The sequence below is a fragment of the Tachysurus fulvidraco genome, chromosome 20 (genome assembly GCF_022655615.1).
Source record: "Tachysurus fulvidraco isolate hzauxx_2018 chromosome 20, HZAU_PFXX_2.0, whole genome shotgun sequence".
Lineage (NCBI taxonomy): Eukaryota > Metazoa > Chordata > Actinopteri > Siluriformes > Bagridae > Tachysurus > Tachysurus fulvidraco.
In genome coordinates, this window is record NC_062537.1 from 330,409 (window position 1) to 347,908 (window position 17,500).

The window sequence follows — 17,500 nt, forward strand, 5'->3', positions numbered from 1 at the left end:
GCGCTTATTTTGGGGGCGGGGCTACATGTGTACGGAATAAAAACACTGTCAATAATAATCGTACGTAATTCAAAGCATTTGTGTGTAAATTTTAATTTTGCGGAGTCGGATCCCAAAACCTACGGCCATGACGGTTTACAGATACGAGATTTTGTGTGTTTGTTCAAATACAACTCCAAAATGTACGACTATGACAGTTTACACACACAACGCTTGTCTTCACAACACCTCTGTTTCACACGCGAAGTGCGGTCTGCGAAACAACTGTCAAAAATACGTCATCACCTTCACAGGCATTACTATCCGAGGGAAGATGAATCGATTCCATGAAGTGCGCATGAGCCCCGCCCTCTTTTATACCACTGGCGGCGAAATGGCGGGTTAGTTATCACTAATAACAGAGAGAATTTTGTGCTAACACTTTAAACTAATGGTTTTTATTTTATTACTTGACTTTTACAAGGCATTTGATACTGTTGGACATACGTACGTTGAACATACTTTTTTATTTGAAATCTTAGATTTTGGGAGTAATTTTTGTAAAATAATTAAGATGTTTTATATTGACATATAGTTCTGTATCCCTGAATCCTAGTATAACTCCTAGGTTTGAAGTGATGTATTATGCAGGGATGCCTGATTTCTCCCAAACTGTTTCTTCTAGCCACTCAATCACTTATACTACTCATTCATCATTTGCATGGGATCTCAATATTTGACAAGGAATTTAAAATGATTCAATTTGCAGACGACACAACAATCCTTTTAAAGAATAAATTCATGGTTGATGTTGCGCTAAATTCAGTCTCGATTTTCTCTAAAGCTTCAGGATTAACCCTTAATATTAAAAAATGTGAACTACTTCCCATTCACTCATCAACTGACTCCATCACCTCTTCAATTTAGGTTAAAGATGAAGTGAAATATTTAGGAATAGTTTTATCTAAAAATGCTATTAGAAGAGAAGACGTTAACTTTTCTAACCAGTTAATAGATATGAAAATCTTTGAGCCGCTGGCTTACCAGAGATCTCACTATTTTGGGTAGAGTCACTCTGTCTAAATCTGAGGGTATTTCCAAAATAATCTCTCCATGCCACTCCCTTTATGTTTCTACAGTTAATGTTAAGAAAGCTAATTCGATCGTTTTCCAATTTCTGTGGAAAAACATTCAAGATGAACTGGTTGAAAACATATCTATCACAACCAGATTCTATGTGGTTTCACATACCTAGAAATCTAACAAGTAGGAGGGCTTGATTTTCTTTTGCAGTGTGATTTTGAGGTGACTAAAATTTCTGTTATGTTGTCAAAATTCCACAAACAAGTTCTTCAATATTGGAAAATGATATTTACCCATAACTTTTCTCCTCATGGATCTACCTCATGGAACAATAGGGTCATTATAATCGATAGGAAATCACTGTTCAGGTATGATTGGTATGAAAAGGGAATTGTTTTTGTGAATGATATTATAGATGACAAGGGTATCCTTTGGATTACAAAGCCTTCCTAGACAAATATAATTTGAGCAGTACATATAGAAAATACAATCTGATCTGTAAAGCAATACCTGCACCGTTATTACAGTTCATTCAAAACACATTGTTAAATGCAAGTACAAGACCTTTACCAACACTACCAAATTTAGTTATTAACCATTGCACTTTATTTCACAATAAATGTAATAATAAATTTATTAGTGATGCTTTGAAATCTATACAGTATTGTTATTTGGTTACAACAGAGGAGTGTGTACAGATTGTATACGTGGATATATTGTCCATAGAAAAATCACATTTTAATTTCATTAAATGTCCCATTTCCCAAAAAATTAAAGAGACCCACTTTAAAATAATCTATAAGATATATCCGGTCGCTGACTTTCTTAGAAGAAGATTTAAATTTGATGTAGACCCTTGTGTGTGTTTTGTGAGGTGGCTGATGAGACTCTGGAACACATGTTCTTTTTTTGCCCCGTATCTAACAGCTTCTGGTCTGAGATACACAATGCTGTCACTTAAGATGGATAATATCCCAACTGTCAGCCTGTCTCACACACTCTTTTATATGGACAATATAGATTCATCATGATCTGATTTACTCAATATGATTATTATGATGGGTGAATATCATATTCATTGCAGTAAGTGGAGGTGTTCTAAGCCTTCTTTTGTTTGCTTTATGAATGACTTTAAACTGGTTTTTTTTCCTCACTGAAAAAGATCAAATCTACTAAAATTAACTAACTAACTATTTTGATGAGTCTCTCCTTATGTACTGTTCTAGATATTTGTTTTCTACCTTCTTTAGCCTTTTTTGATTTGTGTATTTAAGCGTCTCCCCCTTTTTTTTAAAGAAATTCTTTTGTACAGTGACAACATCCCCAACGAGAGTTTTGTATGTTGGTGCTTTTTATTAATAAAAAAAAAAAAACCCAACAACTTAAATAATGGTCTGTTGGTGACGAGCGACTATGCAGGAAGTAATACTGCTTTAGCACTGAGCTTAATACTACTAACTAATATGGAAGCCAGATGAACTGTTGTGATTAGTAATTAAGTGGTTCTTTATTACTTTATCATAAATAGCAAGTAGTTCTTAATCAAGATATTTTTATTTGGTAATTATTGAATACCAAATAAAGCATTACCTTTGTCCTAAATGTGCTATTACTTACTGCTTAGTTCATCTTGCTTCCATATTAGTTAGTAGTATTAAGCTCAGTGTTAATGCAGTTACTACCTATTACTTCCTGCATAGTCACTCGTTACCAACAGACCATTAGTTTAAAGTGTTAGCACAAAATTCTCTCTGTTATTAGTGATAACTAACCCGCCATTTCGGCGCCAGTGGTTTAGAAGAGGGCGGGGCTCATGCGCACTTCATGGAATCGATTCATCTTCCCTCGGATAGTAATGCCTGTGAAGGTGATGACGTATTTTTGACAGTTGTTTCGCAGACCGCACTTCGCGTGTGAAACAGAGGTGTTGTGAAGACAAGCGTTGTGTGTGTAAACTGTGGTGGCCGTAGATTTTGGGATCCAACTCCGCAAAAAACATAATTACGTACAATAGTTTTAAATTACGCACAACTAAATTAAAATCTACACACAAATGCTTTGAATTACGTACGATTATTATTGACAGTGTTTTAATTCCATACATGTGACTACAGAAAACTGAAAATTCCGTCGGAACTCCGAAATAAAAACTTAGTCCGCAGTAATGTCCTAAAGAACCTGTCCCAGTTCGGTGTAAATCGCTCGAAAACTTGCCGAGTTACAAACCTCAAAAATTTATAATGGAAGTCTATGGGAACAAAGGCCACTTTGAGCTTCCGTACCGGGAATGCCGGAATTCCGATCGCTTAGAAAAATAGAAGCAACAAACTTCAGACCAGGGTCTACGACATATCCGAATGTGGTGCATGTGGCTCGAAAGCTGCAGGCCGCATTACATTTTATAAAAAGTTGGCTAAGAAAAATATCTCCAGTAGGAGAACAGAATGTCTCTACAAAGCCAACATCATCGTCGCGGTTACCTGCTTGCCGTTGTGAGTGACGGAGGACAGGATGGTGCGCAGAGTCTTCACGCCCATGGCGATGTCCAGCAGGTGACACGCAAAGAAGAAGTTGTTGTAGTGTCCGAGCAGCGACATCACCGTGTACCACACCAGGTAGAGAAACGTCTGTAGAAACAACAGGCATTGTGTGTGATGTGCGGTGTGTGTGATGTGCAGTGTGTGTGATGTGCAGTGTGTGTGATGTGCGGTGTGTGTGATGTGCGGTGTGTATGATGTGCGGTGTGTATGATGTGCGGTGTGTGTGATGTGCGGTGTGTGTGATGTGCGGTGTGTGTGATGTGCGGTGTGTGTGATGTGCGGTGTGTGTGATGTGCGGTGTGTGTGATGTGCGGTGTGTGTGATGTGCGGTGTGTGTGATGTGCGGTGTGTGTGATGTGCGGTGTGTGTGATGTGCGGTGTGTGTGATGTGCGGTGTGTGTGATGTGCAGTGTGTGTGATGTGCAGTGTGTGTGATGTGCAGTGTGTGTGATGTGCAGTGTGTGTGATGTGCAGTGTGTGTGATGTGCAGTGTGTGTGATGTGCAGTGTGTGTGATGTGCAGTGTGTGTGATGTGCGGTGTGTGTGATGTGCAGTGTGTGTGATGTGCGGTGTGTGTGATGTGCGGTGTGTGTGATGTGCGGTGTGTGTGATGTGCGGTGTGTGTGATGTGCGGTGTGTGTGATGTGCGGTGTGTGTGATGTGCGGTGTGTGTGATGTGCGGTGTGTGTGATGTGCAGTGTGTGTGATGTGCAGTGTGTGTGATGTGCAGTGTGTGTGATGTGCAGTGTGTGTGATGTGCGGTGTGTGTGATGTGCGGTGTGTGTGATGTGCAGTGTGTGTGATGTGCAGTGTGTGTGATGTGCAGTGTGTGTGATGTGCAGTGTGACGCTCACGTACGTTGTCTGTAAACACGACCCCAAACTTCCACACCTGATACTTCATATCAACTGCAGCGATCCTACAGGGTGGAGGACAAGAAGGTCTATAAAGTGTAGTGTTGTAATGTTTACTGTTCACCTGCAGCCCAGTCAGAGCCTCTGACCGGCTCATACACACTCACACACACTCACACACACTCACACACACACTCACACACACACTCACACACACTCACACAGTGACACACACTCACACACACACTCACACACACACTCACACACACACTCACACACACACACACACCGACACACACTCACACACACTCACACACACACACACACACACACACATCACACACGGGTACACAACACACACAACCACACAACACACAACACACACTCATACACCACTCACAGCACACACACACCACACACCTCACACTCACACACACTCATACACCACCTCACTCACACCCTCACACTCACACCCACTCACACTACACTCACACCCATACTCCCCACACACTCAGCACTACCCCCACCCCACTTCCACCCACACTCACTCCTCACCCTCACCCCCCCCTCCGCACCCCTCACTACCCACACCCTTCCCCCTGCCCCCTCCCACCGCCTCCCCCCCACTACTCTACACCCTCACTCTCACTCACCCTACTCCCACCACACCCTCCCCACCCACCCACACCCCACACCCCCCCTCACACACCCTCCCCCACCACCCCCCACACCCTCCCCCACACCCCCCACCACACTCCCACCACACCACCCTCACCCTCACACCACCCACTCCCACACCCCCACCCCACACACCCCACCCACCCTCACCACACACTCCCCCACCACCCTCACCCACACTCCCCCCACACACTCCCCCACCCCCACTCCCCCCCACTCACCCCTCCCACTCCCTCCACCCCCCCACACACACCACCCACACCCACCCCCCACCCCCCACCCCCCCACTCCACCCCACACCCCCCACACACCACCTCCCACCCCCCACCCACACCACACACCCCCCCACCCACACCCCCCACCCACACCTCACCCCACTCACCCCCCACACACCCCACCCACGCACCCACCCCCCCACTCACACCCCACTCACACCCCCCCACCCCCCTCCCACACCCACACCCAACCCACCCCCCCACACTGCCCCTCACACTCCCCACCTCACACCCCCCATACACACACCCCCCCCCCCCACACTCCCCCCCATAGCAACTCCGACCCGCACCACGCAGCCCCCTCACCCCCTCCCCCACCCACCACCCCACCCACCCACCCCACACCCACACCATCGACACTCCACCACCCCCCGCACACACACACACACACACACACACACACACACACACACACACACACACACACTCACACACACACACACACACACACTCACACATTCGCTCACTGTCAGGGAGCTTTAATTACCAGGCGAACATGGAGTTATCTGGTTCTTGTGGTTTTTTCTCAGACTGTTGTTTGCTGACGTCCAGCGTGGCGAGGTCCATCCCCAACAGCTCTGCGATTCGCTCTCGTCCGTATATATCACCATATTTATCCAGGACCTGACAAACAAGGACAAAGTAAAATGTCAAAATGTCACCTCCCAAAATGTCACAGGGTTTCAGTAATTGTGGTTTCAGCCACACGGCATGACAACAGATTTGTGTACATGTTGTTTGTCTCAGATGTTCTTTAAGAAACATGTTGTGTAAGATCTTTAATAATCATTATAGCGTTCGAGACAGAAGACAGTGTGAAAACCTTGTGTATGATTGTGATCTAAGCCACTAATAAGTGTGTGTACGGTTCACACTCACCTTGCGTTTGACAAATTTGTCCCAGTAGTTATTAGGAAACGAGCTGAAATTTAGAAACACATTGTCAATCAACATTTCCTGTTGTGATCAGATCAGTGTTAAGTCATTCTTATTGAGCAGTCCAGTGTGTGTGTAAACAAGTGTGTGTAAACAAGTGTGTTAACTGACGGTGTGTTGAGCACGAGTCTGTCCCACTGTCCTTTAATATCATCGTCTTCAGGCTGATCAGTGATGTAAAGACCATCAAACTCCAGCTTCCTCGCCAGCTCCTTCTCTCGCTTAAAGATCACCAGTGGTATCTACAACAGATACACACACAGATACACACACACAGATACACACAGAGACACACAGACACACACAGACACACACAGATACACACACAGACACACAGATACACACACAGAGACACACACAGATACACACACAGACACACAGATACACACACACACACACACAGATACACACACACAGATACACACACAGACACACAGATACACACACAGATACACACACACAGAGACACACACAGATACACACACACACAGAAACACACACACACAGATACACACACACAGATACACACACAGAGACACAGACACACACACACACACACACACACAGATACACACACAGAGAAACACACACACAGATACACACACAGACACAGACACACACAGATACACACACACACACACACACACACACACACACACAGATACACACACACACACACACACACACACAGACACACACAGATACACACACAGACACACAGATACACACACAGATACACACACAGACACACAGATACACACACAGAGACACACAGAGACACACACAGAGACACACACACAGAGACACACACAGAGACACACACAGATACACACAGAGACACACACAGAGACACACACAGAGACACAGATACACACAGATACACACACAGACACACAGATACACACAGAGACACACAGATACACACACAGATACACACACAGACACACAGATACACACACAGATACACACACAGACACACAGATACACACACAGAGACACACAGATACACACACAGATACACACACAGACACACAGATACACACACACAGAGAAACACACACACACACACACACAGATACACACACAGATACACACACAGATACACACACAGAGACACACACAGATACACACACAGAGACACAGATACACACACACAGATACACACACAGAGAGAAACACACACACACACAGATACACAGATACACACACACACAGAGAAACACACACACACAGATACACACACAGATACACACACAGACACAGACACACACACAGATACACACACACAGAGACACACACAGATACACACACACACACACACACACACACACAGACACACAGATACACACACACACACACACACACACAGAGACACACACAGACACACACAGATACACACACAGACACACACACACACACACACAGAGACACACACAGACACACACAGATACACACACAGACACACAGATACACACACAGATACACACACAGACAGACACACAGATACACACACACAGACACACACAGAGACACACACAGACACACACACACACAGACACACAGATACACACACAGAGACACACACAGAGACACACACAGACACACACAGAGACACACACACAGATACACACACAGATACACACACAGAGACACACACAGAGACACACACACAGATACACACACAGATACACACACAGAGACACACACACACACAGACACACAGAGACACACACAGAGACACACACAGATACACACACAGAGACACACACACAGATACACACACAGAGACACACACAGAGACACACACAGAGACACACACAGAGACACACACACAGATACACACACAGAGACACACACAGAGACACACACAAAGACACACACAGATACACACAGAGACACACACAGATACACACACAGATACACACACAGAGACACACACAGAGACACACACACAGATACACACACAGATACACACACAGAGACACACACACAGATACACACACAGAGAGACACACACAGATACACACACAGAGAGACACACACAGATACACACACAGAGAGACACACACAGATACACACACAGAGAGACACACACACACACACCACAATAATGTATCTGTGTACATAATATACTGTAAGGTTTTGAACATGTCCTGTGTATTGGACCTTGAGACAGTTGTATCCGATGATGCAGATGAAGGAGATGACGGTGTGTATGATGGCAAGGAAGGACAGAGTGGGCTGCATGTATCCTGTGCTCTCCTCCAGAAAGAAATACACAGGGCCTTCATCATCACCATCATCATCCTCATCACCCCCCATATCATCCGATCCAGAGCCATCCAGCTGTTCACCCGAACCATCAAAAAGCCCAGAACCCTCAAACACACCTTCAAGCTCATCACCTGGAGGTGTGTCTGACACCTGGGACACACAATCATCTCATAATTATTATTATTATTATTATTATTATTATTATTATTATTATTATTATTATTATTATTATTATGTTCTACACTCAGCTAAATGACATGTAAATAAAAGACAGACCCTGTAGAAGAGCAGGATGAAGTTCAGGGCAAAGGCGATAAACAGAGCCAGGAAACGGAGGTTGTAGAAGTTGCGAGACAGATAATTCTGTATATAAAATTCAAACATATTCATTTTATTCAAAAGCAAATTAGTTTGAGGTTCAGTAAAAGTGCTGAAGTGCAAAAAGCAGACCATAAATTTATTCCTCTGGACGTCCAGCTCGTTCCACAGCTCAAATCCTCCGTCTCGGACTCTCGGTTTCTCTTTCTTAGCCTTGCTGCGCTTCTGGACCCGGACTTGTTCCTGTGGCTCCTCTGTCTTCTGCTCAGCTTCTTTCTCCAGTTTCTTTCCATTTTCAGTGCTGTGAGTCCACATGAAAGCAGGTCACTACTAAAGTACGTCATATTTACATCAGGCAGAGATCATTAATCTCATTCATCATGAATTATTCCACACTGTGTCTCTATATTTATGAAGATTTAACTTCCAGCTGTTTGTCTGTATAGTTACAGATGTTAGAGTTTGTATAGTTACAGATGTTAGAGTTTGTATAGTTACAGATGTTAGAGTTTGTATAGTTACAGATGTTACAGTTTGTATAGTTACAGATGTTACAGTTTGTATAGTTACAGATGTTAGAGTTTGTATAGTTACAGATGTTACAGTTTGTATAGTTACAGATGTTACAGTTTGTACAGTTACAGATGTTACAGTTTGTCTGTATAGTTACAGATGTTACAGTTTGTATAGTTACAGATGTTACAGTTTGTATAGTTACAGATGTTAGAGTTTGTATAGTTACAGATGTTACAGTTTGTCTGTATAGTTACAGATGTTACAGTTTGTATAGTTACAGATGTTACAGTTTGTATAGTTACAGATGTTAGAGTTTGTCTGTATAGTTACAGATGTTACAGTTTGTACAGTTACAGATGTTACAGTTTGTATAGTTACAGATGTTACAGTTTGTCTGTATAGTTACAGATGTTACAGTTTGTACAGTTACAGATGTTAGAGTTTGTATAGTTACAGATGTTACAGTTTGTACAGTTACAGATGTTAGAGTTTGTATAGTTACAGATGTTACAGTTTGTACAGTTACAGATGTTACAGTTTGTACAGTTACAGATGTTACAGTTTGTCTGTATAGTTACAGATGTTACAGTTTGTATAGTTACAGATGTTACAGTTTGTATAGTTACAGATGTTAGAGTTTGTATAGTTACAGATGTTACAGTTTGTCTGTATAGTTACAGATGTTAGAGTTTGTATAGTTACAGATGTTACAGTTTGTATAGTTACAGATGTTACAGTTTGTATAGTTACAGATGTTACAGATTGTCTGTATAGTTACAGATGTTAGAGTTTGTATAGTTACAGATGTTACAGTTTGTCTGTATAGTTACAGATGTTAGAGTTTGTATAGTTACAGATGTTACAGTTTGTATAGTTACAGATGTTAGAGTTTGTATAGTTACAGATGTTACAGTTTGTATAGTTACAGATGTTAGAGTTTGTATAGTTACAGATGTTACAGTTTGTCTGTATAGTTACAGATGTTAGAGTTTGTATAGTTACAGATGTTAGAGTTTGTCTGTATAGTTACAGATGTTAGAGTTTGTATAGTTACAGATGTTAGAGTTTGTCTGTATAGTTACAGATGTTAGAGTTTGTATAGTTACAGATGTTACAGTTTGTATAGTTACAGATGTTAGAGTTTGTCTGTATAGTTACAGATGTTACAGTTTGTATAGTTACAGATGTTAGAGTTTGTATAGTTACAGATGTTACAGTTTGTACAGTTACAGATGTTAGAGTTTGTATAGTTACAGATGTTACAGTTTGTATAGTTACAGATGTTAGAGTTTGTATAGTTACAGATGTTACAGTTTGTCTGTATAGTTACAGATGTTACAAATATGATCAAATAAAAGCTCACTCAGATTTCTCTGGCTCTGGTGGAGGCTCTACAGGAGCTTCTACCTGCTCGGTTCCTCCTTCCTCTGGCTGCTGAAACACACACACAAACACACACAAACACACAAATACAAAAACACACACACAAACACACACACAAACATACAAACACACAAACACACATATACACACACACACAAACACACACAAACACACACACACAAACACACACAAACACACACACAAATACAAAAACACATACACACACAAACAAATACAAAAACACACACACACATACACACAAACACACACACATACACACAAACACACACACACACACACACACACACACACACACACACACACACACGAAATACTTGCTAAATAACATGTCATATTTCAGACCCAGTTCTGGTCTGTTAAAATCATGAACTAGAGAACAAAGATGAGACAGTAAGAGCAGATGTTTGGTCATTAGAATGTATCACAATGTGACATAATTCCATACCATCTTCCTCTTGGTTAAAGGAGAACCCTCTGGAGTTGGTGGTTCAAGAGGAGTCGTATCTCCCATATCTCCCAGACCCCCAGGGGTATCAATACCTGGGATTTTTCCTACATCTTGCTCTGTGCTGTCTTCATCTTCTTCTTCTCCTTGTGCTGCCTCAGTAGAATCCGTTACTCCTCCAGTTTCCTGTTCTTCACCACTTCCTGGTTCTCCAGGAAGGTCTCCATGCACTTCGTCCTGAGTGGGGTCAGGCATGCTGGCCAGGAGTTCAGTCACCGTGAGGTTTTTGGCTCCTTCAACCAAACTGCCTCCGAAAAGCGTGTGCCAAACAATCAGGAAGAAACCTTTACACAGGCTGAAAATGAAGAAGAACACACCCAATAAGATGGTCCAGAGGAAGGTAGCAATACCGAAGATGATCTCTTTGATGGTCATCTTTCTAAGCCGTCTGTACTGTTTGCGCAGATTACGGAAGGTGAACATGCCCATGAAGTGAACCACGCTGTTCAGGAAGTCTGCAAAAGCGGAGCTCGACTCTGATTGGCTTTTATCACCATCTTCATCATCAGCTCCACCTCCTCCTGTCTCATTTCCTTCATCTACTTCCTCATCATCTTCTTCTTTCTCTTCTTCATCCTTCTCTGAGATCTGTGAGGCAATGTTCATCTCAAAGATGGTGTCCTCACAGAAATTTACAAAAAGCTCCATCTTCTCAGATTCTCCGCCTTCGTTGACGACGTCGAAAATAAACTGCCGTTTGGACTCTCGGACCTGAGGCATCTCCCACTGCTTTCTGTTGACCTCACTGATCTCGAAATAGATCCTCTCGATCTTCCTGCTCGCACCCATGATCTCGATCCTTCCCAAAAACGGTCTGAAGTAGTTCAGGACGTTCTCGGCTTGTTCCAGGAAGTTCTTAAGCCTGGTGTCGTGCGGGACATGCTCGGAAAGGTTTGTCAGGAGCACTGCGATGTTGAACCCGATGTCTTTTGCCGGCTCCTGATATCGGCTCGCGAATTCCGCGTAGTTGATCATCTCGTTCTCGTCGGCTTCAGAGCAGGACAGAAGGAACTGGATCTCTGAGGGCGTGTACTGTTTTTGACTGTCCATGGCTTTCTGGAAGTCCTTTTTGGAGATCAGTCCTCGGGGATCGGTTACACAGTCACGGAAAGAGCCAGAAGCAACAATGTCTTTCAGTTTGAGGAACATATCAAAGAACTTGAGGATCATCTCAACATTACTGGAAGATTCGACCAGCATGTCCACCATCTGACGAGCAATTGTGCCGTTTACTATATTGCCTGGAGGAGGACATTTCAGAGAAGAATATAAGAGCTATAACGCAGTCACTGCTGTGTCCCTCACCGGCACAGAAACGTTCGATTCTCATTACATTAAGTTACTGTTTATTTCTCTAAACACATCAATGTAACGTGTAAAATGTGTCGAGGAAAGAGTTAGTTACTGTCTGTAACGACATGTGTAATAAACACGTTATACACTTAATAATGTGTAATAAATGTTTAATTAAACCGAGAATGGAGAGATTAAAGCGACTGAATCCACCACAGAGCAGAAGATTTAACTCAACAGAATGTAATAATACAGAAATAAATCAGTTCTTATTACAAACCCTCGAGCAGAGAAAGCAGCATGACCACCATGTCCTTCTGCAGGTCCAGCAGCTCCTTCAGCAGAGCGATCTGACTCGAGTCCTGAAACACAACATAATGTCAGACACACAAATGTCCCATCCATAACTCTACACTCTGGTGTAACTCTACACACAGGTGTAACTCTACACTCAGGTGTAACTCTACACTCAGGTGTAACTCTACACACAGGTGTAACTCTACACTCAGATGTAACTCTACACACAGGTGTAACTCTACACTCAGGTGTAACTCTACACTCAGGTGTAACTCTACACTCGGGTGTAACTCTACACTCGGGTGTAACTCTACACTCAGGTGTAACTCTACACACAGGTGTAACTCTACACTCAGGTGTAACTCTACACTCAGGTGTAACTCTCTACACTCAGGTGTAACTCTACACACAGGTATAACTCTACACTCTGGTGTAACTCTACACACAGGTGTAACTCTACACACAGGTGTAACTCTACACTCAGGTGTAACTCTCTACACTCAGGTGTAACTCTCTACACAGGTGTAACTCTACACTCAGGTGTAACTCTACACTCAGGTGTAACTCTCTACACTCAGGTGTAACTCTCTACACAGGTGTAACTCTACACTCGGGTGTAACTCTACACACATGTGTAACTCTACACACAGGTATAACTCTACACACAAGTGTAACTCTACACACAGGTGTAACTCTACACACAGGTATAACTCTCTACACACAGGTGTAACTCTACACTCGGGTGTAACTCTACACTCAGGTATAACTCTACACTCAGGTGTAACTCTACACTCAGGTGTAACTCTACACTCGGGTGTAACTCTACACTCGGGTGTAACTCTACACACAGGTGTAACTCTACACTCGGGTGTAACTCTACACTCAGGTGTAACTCTACACTCAGGTGTAACTCTACACACAGGTGTAACTCTACACTCGGGTGTAACTCTACACACAGGTGTAACTCTACACTCGGGTGTAACTCTACACTCGGGTGTAACTCTACACTCGGGTGTAACTCTACACTCGGGTGTAACTCTACACTCGGGTGTAACTCTACACACAGGTGTAACTCTACACTCAGGTGTAACTCTACACTCAGGTGTAACTCTACACTCAGGTGTAACTCTCTACACTCAGGTGTAACTCTACACACAGGTGTAACTCTACACACAGATGTAACTCTACACTCAGATGTAACTCTACACTCAGATGTAACTCTACACACAGGTGTAACTCTACACTCAGGTGTAACTCTACACTCAGATGTAACTCTACACTCAGGTGTAACTCTACACTCAGGTGTAACTCTATACTCAGGTGTAACTCTACACACAGGTGTAACTCTACACACAGGTATAACTCTACACTCAGATGTAACTCTACACACAGGTGTAACTCTACACACAGGTGTAACTCTACACTCAGGTGTAACTCTACACTCAGGTGTAACTCTACACTCAGGTGTAACTCTACACACAGGTGTAACTCTACACACAGGTATAACTCTACACTCAGGTGTAACTCTACACTCAGGTGTAACTCTACACACAGGTGTAACTCTACACACAGGTGTAACTCTACACTCAGGTATAACTCTACACTCAGGTGTAACTCTACACACAGGTGTAACTCTACACTCAGGTGTAACTCTACACTCGGGTGTAACTCTACACTCGGGTGTAACTCTACACTCAGGTGTAACTCTACACACAGGTGTAACTCTACACTCAGGTGTAACTCTACACACAGGTGTAACTCTACACTCAGGTGTAACTCTACACTCAGGTGTAACTCTCTACACTCAGGTGTAACTCTACACACAGGTATAACTCTACACTCAGGTGTAACTCTACACTCAGGTGTAACTCTACACTCTGGTGTAACTCTACACTCAGGTGTAACTCTACACACAGGTGTAACTCTACACTCAGGTGTAACTCTACACTCAGGTGTAACTCTACACTCAGGTGTAACTCTACACTCAGGTGTAACTCTACACTCAGGTGTAACTCTACACTCGGGTGTAACTCTACACTCGGGTGTAACTCTACACACAGGTGTAACTCTACACTCGGGTGTAACTCTACACTCAGGTGTAACTCTACACTCAGGTGTAACTCTACACACAGGTGTAACTCTACACTCGGGTGTAACTCTACACACAGGTGTAACTCTACACTCGGGTGTAACTCTACACTCGGGTGTAACTCTACACTCGGGTGTAACTCTACACTCGGGTGTAACTCTACACTCGGGTGTAACTCTACACACAGGTGTAACTCTACACTCAGGTGTAACTCTACACTCAGGTGTAACTCTACACTCAGGTGTAACTCTCTACACTCAGGTGTAACTCTACACACAGGTGTAACTCTACACACAGATGTAACTCTACACTCAGATGTAACTCTACACTCAGATGTAACTCTACACACAGGTGTAACTCTACACTCAGGTGTAACTCTACACTCAGATGTAACTCTACACTCAGATGGAACTCTACACTCAGGTGTAACTCTATACTCAGGTGTAACTCTACACACAGGTATAACTCTACACTCAGATGTAACTCTACACACAGGTGTAACTCTACACACAGGTGTAACTCTACACTCAGGTGTAACTCTACACTCAGGTGTAACTCTATACTCAGGTGTAACTCTACACACAGGTGTAACTCTACACACAGGTATAACTCTACACTCAGGTGTAACTCTACACTCAGGTGTAACTCTACACACAGGTGTAACTCTACACACAGGTGTAACTCTACACTCAGGTATAACTCTACACTCAGGTGTAACTCTACACACAGGTGTAACTCTACACTCAGGTGTAACTCTACACTCGGGTGTAACTCTACACTCGGGTGTAACTCTACACTCAGGTGTAACTCTACACACAGGTGTAACTCTACACTCGGGTGTAACTCTACACTCGGGTGTAACTCTACACTCAGGTGTAACTCTACACACAGGTATAACTCTACACTCTGGTGTAACTCTACACACAGGTGTAACTCTACACACAGGTGTAACTCTACACTCAGGTGTAACTCTCTACACTCAGGTGTAACTCTCTACACAGGTGTAACTCTACACTCAGGTGTAACTCTACACTCAGGTGTAACTCTACACTCAGGTGTAACTCTCTACACTCAGGTGTAACTCTACACACAGGTATAACTCTACACTCTGGTGTAACTCTACACACAGGTGTAACTCTACACACAGGTGTAACTCTACACTCAGGTGTAACTCTACACACAGGTATAACTCTACACTCTGGTGTAACTCTACACACAGGTGTAACTCTACACACAGGTGTAACTCTACACTCAGGTGTAACTCTCTACACTCAGGTGTAACTCTCTACACAGGTGTAACTCTACACTCAGGTGTAACTCTACACTCAGGTGTAACTCTCTACACTCAGGTGTAACTCTCTACACAGGTGTAACTCTACACTCGGGTGTAACTCTACACTCAGGTGTAACTCTACACTCAGGTGTAACTCTATACTCAGGTGTAACTCTACACACAGGTGTAACTCTACACACAGGTATAACTCTACACTCAGGTGTAACTCTACACTCAGGTGTAACTCTACACACAGGTGTAACTCTACACACAGGTGTAACTCTACACTCAGGTATAACTCTACACTCAGGTGTAACTCTACACACAGGTGTAACTCTACACTCAGGTGTAACTCTACACTCGGGTGTAACTCTACACTCGGGTGTAACTCTACACTCGGGTGTAACTCTACACACATTTGTAACTCTACACTCGGGTGTAACTCTACACTCGGGTGTAACTCTACACTCGGGTGTAACTCTACACTCAGGTGTAACTCTACACACAGGTGTAACTCTACACTCAGGTGTAACTCTACACTCAGGTGTAACTCTACACTCAGGTGTAACTCTACACTCAGGTGTAACTCTCTACACTCAGGTGTAACTCTACACACAGGTGTAACTCTACACACAGATGTTACTCTACACTCAGATGTAACTCTACACTCAGATGTAACTCTACACACAGGTGTAACTCTACACTCAGGTGTAACTCTACACTCAGATGTAACTCTACACTCAGATGTAACTCTACACTCAGGTGTAACTCTACACACAGGTATAACTCTACACTCTGGTGTAACTCTACACTCAGGTGTAACTCTATACTCAGGTGTAACTCTACACACAGGTGTAACTCTACACACAGGTATAACTCTACACTCAGATGTAACTCTACACTCAGGTGTAACTCTACACACAGGTGTAACTCTACACTCAGGTGTAACTCTACACTCAGGTGTAACTCTCTACACTCAGGTGTAACTCTACACTCAGGTGTAACTCTACACACAGATGTAACTCTACACACAGATGTAACTCTACACACAGGTGTAACTCTACACACAGGTGTAACTCTACACTCGGGTGTAACTCTACACTCAGGTATAACTCTACACTCAGGTGTAACTCTACACTCAGGTGTAACTCTACACACAGGTGTAACTCTACACTCAGGTGTAACT

At 43.2% G+C, this 17,500-nt stretch overlaps 1 protein-coding gene across 8 annotated transcripts in view; it reads right to left on the minus strand.

The window, feature by feature from the left end:
- ryr1a (ryanodine receptor 1a (skeletal)) overlaps positions 1–17,500 on the minus strand; it is an 83,259-nt gene that overhangs the window by 4,271 nt on the left and 61,488 nt on the right. For 7 of the 8 annotated variants that reach the window (XM_047804752.1, XM_047804750.1, XM_047804747.1 and 4 more), the window contains 11 exons: positions 12,936–13,017; positions 11,303–12,603; positions 10,817–10,887; positions 9,070–9,238; positions 8,896–8,982; positions 8,512–8,769; positions 6,457–6,587; positions 6,289–6,331; positions 5,897–6,033; positions 4,461–4,521; positions 3,543–3,689 (listed from right to left, as the gene is read on the minus strand). In XM_047804752.1, the coding sequence (XP_047660708.1) occupies positions 3,543–3,689; positions 4,461–4,521; positions 5,897–6,033; positions 6,289–6,331; positions 6,457–6,587; positions 8,512–8,769; positions 8,896–8,982; positions 9,070–9,238; positions 10,817–10,887; positions 11,303–12,603; positions 12,936–13,017 (2,487 nt within the window). The remainder of the gene's footprint in view (positions 1–3,542; positions 3,690–4,460; positions 4,522–5,896; positions 6,034–6,288; positions 6,332–6,456; positions 6,588–8,511; positions 8,770–8,895; positions 8,983–9,069; positions 9,239–10,816; positions 10,888–11,302; positions 12,604–12,935; positions 13,018–17,500) is intronic. The other variant, XM_047804746.1, reaches the window with a different exon arrangement.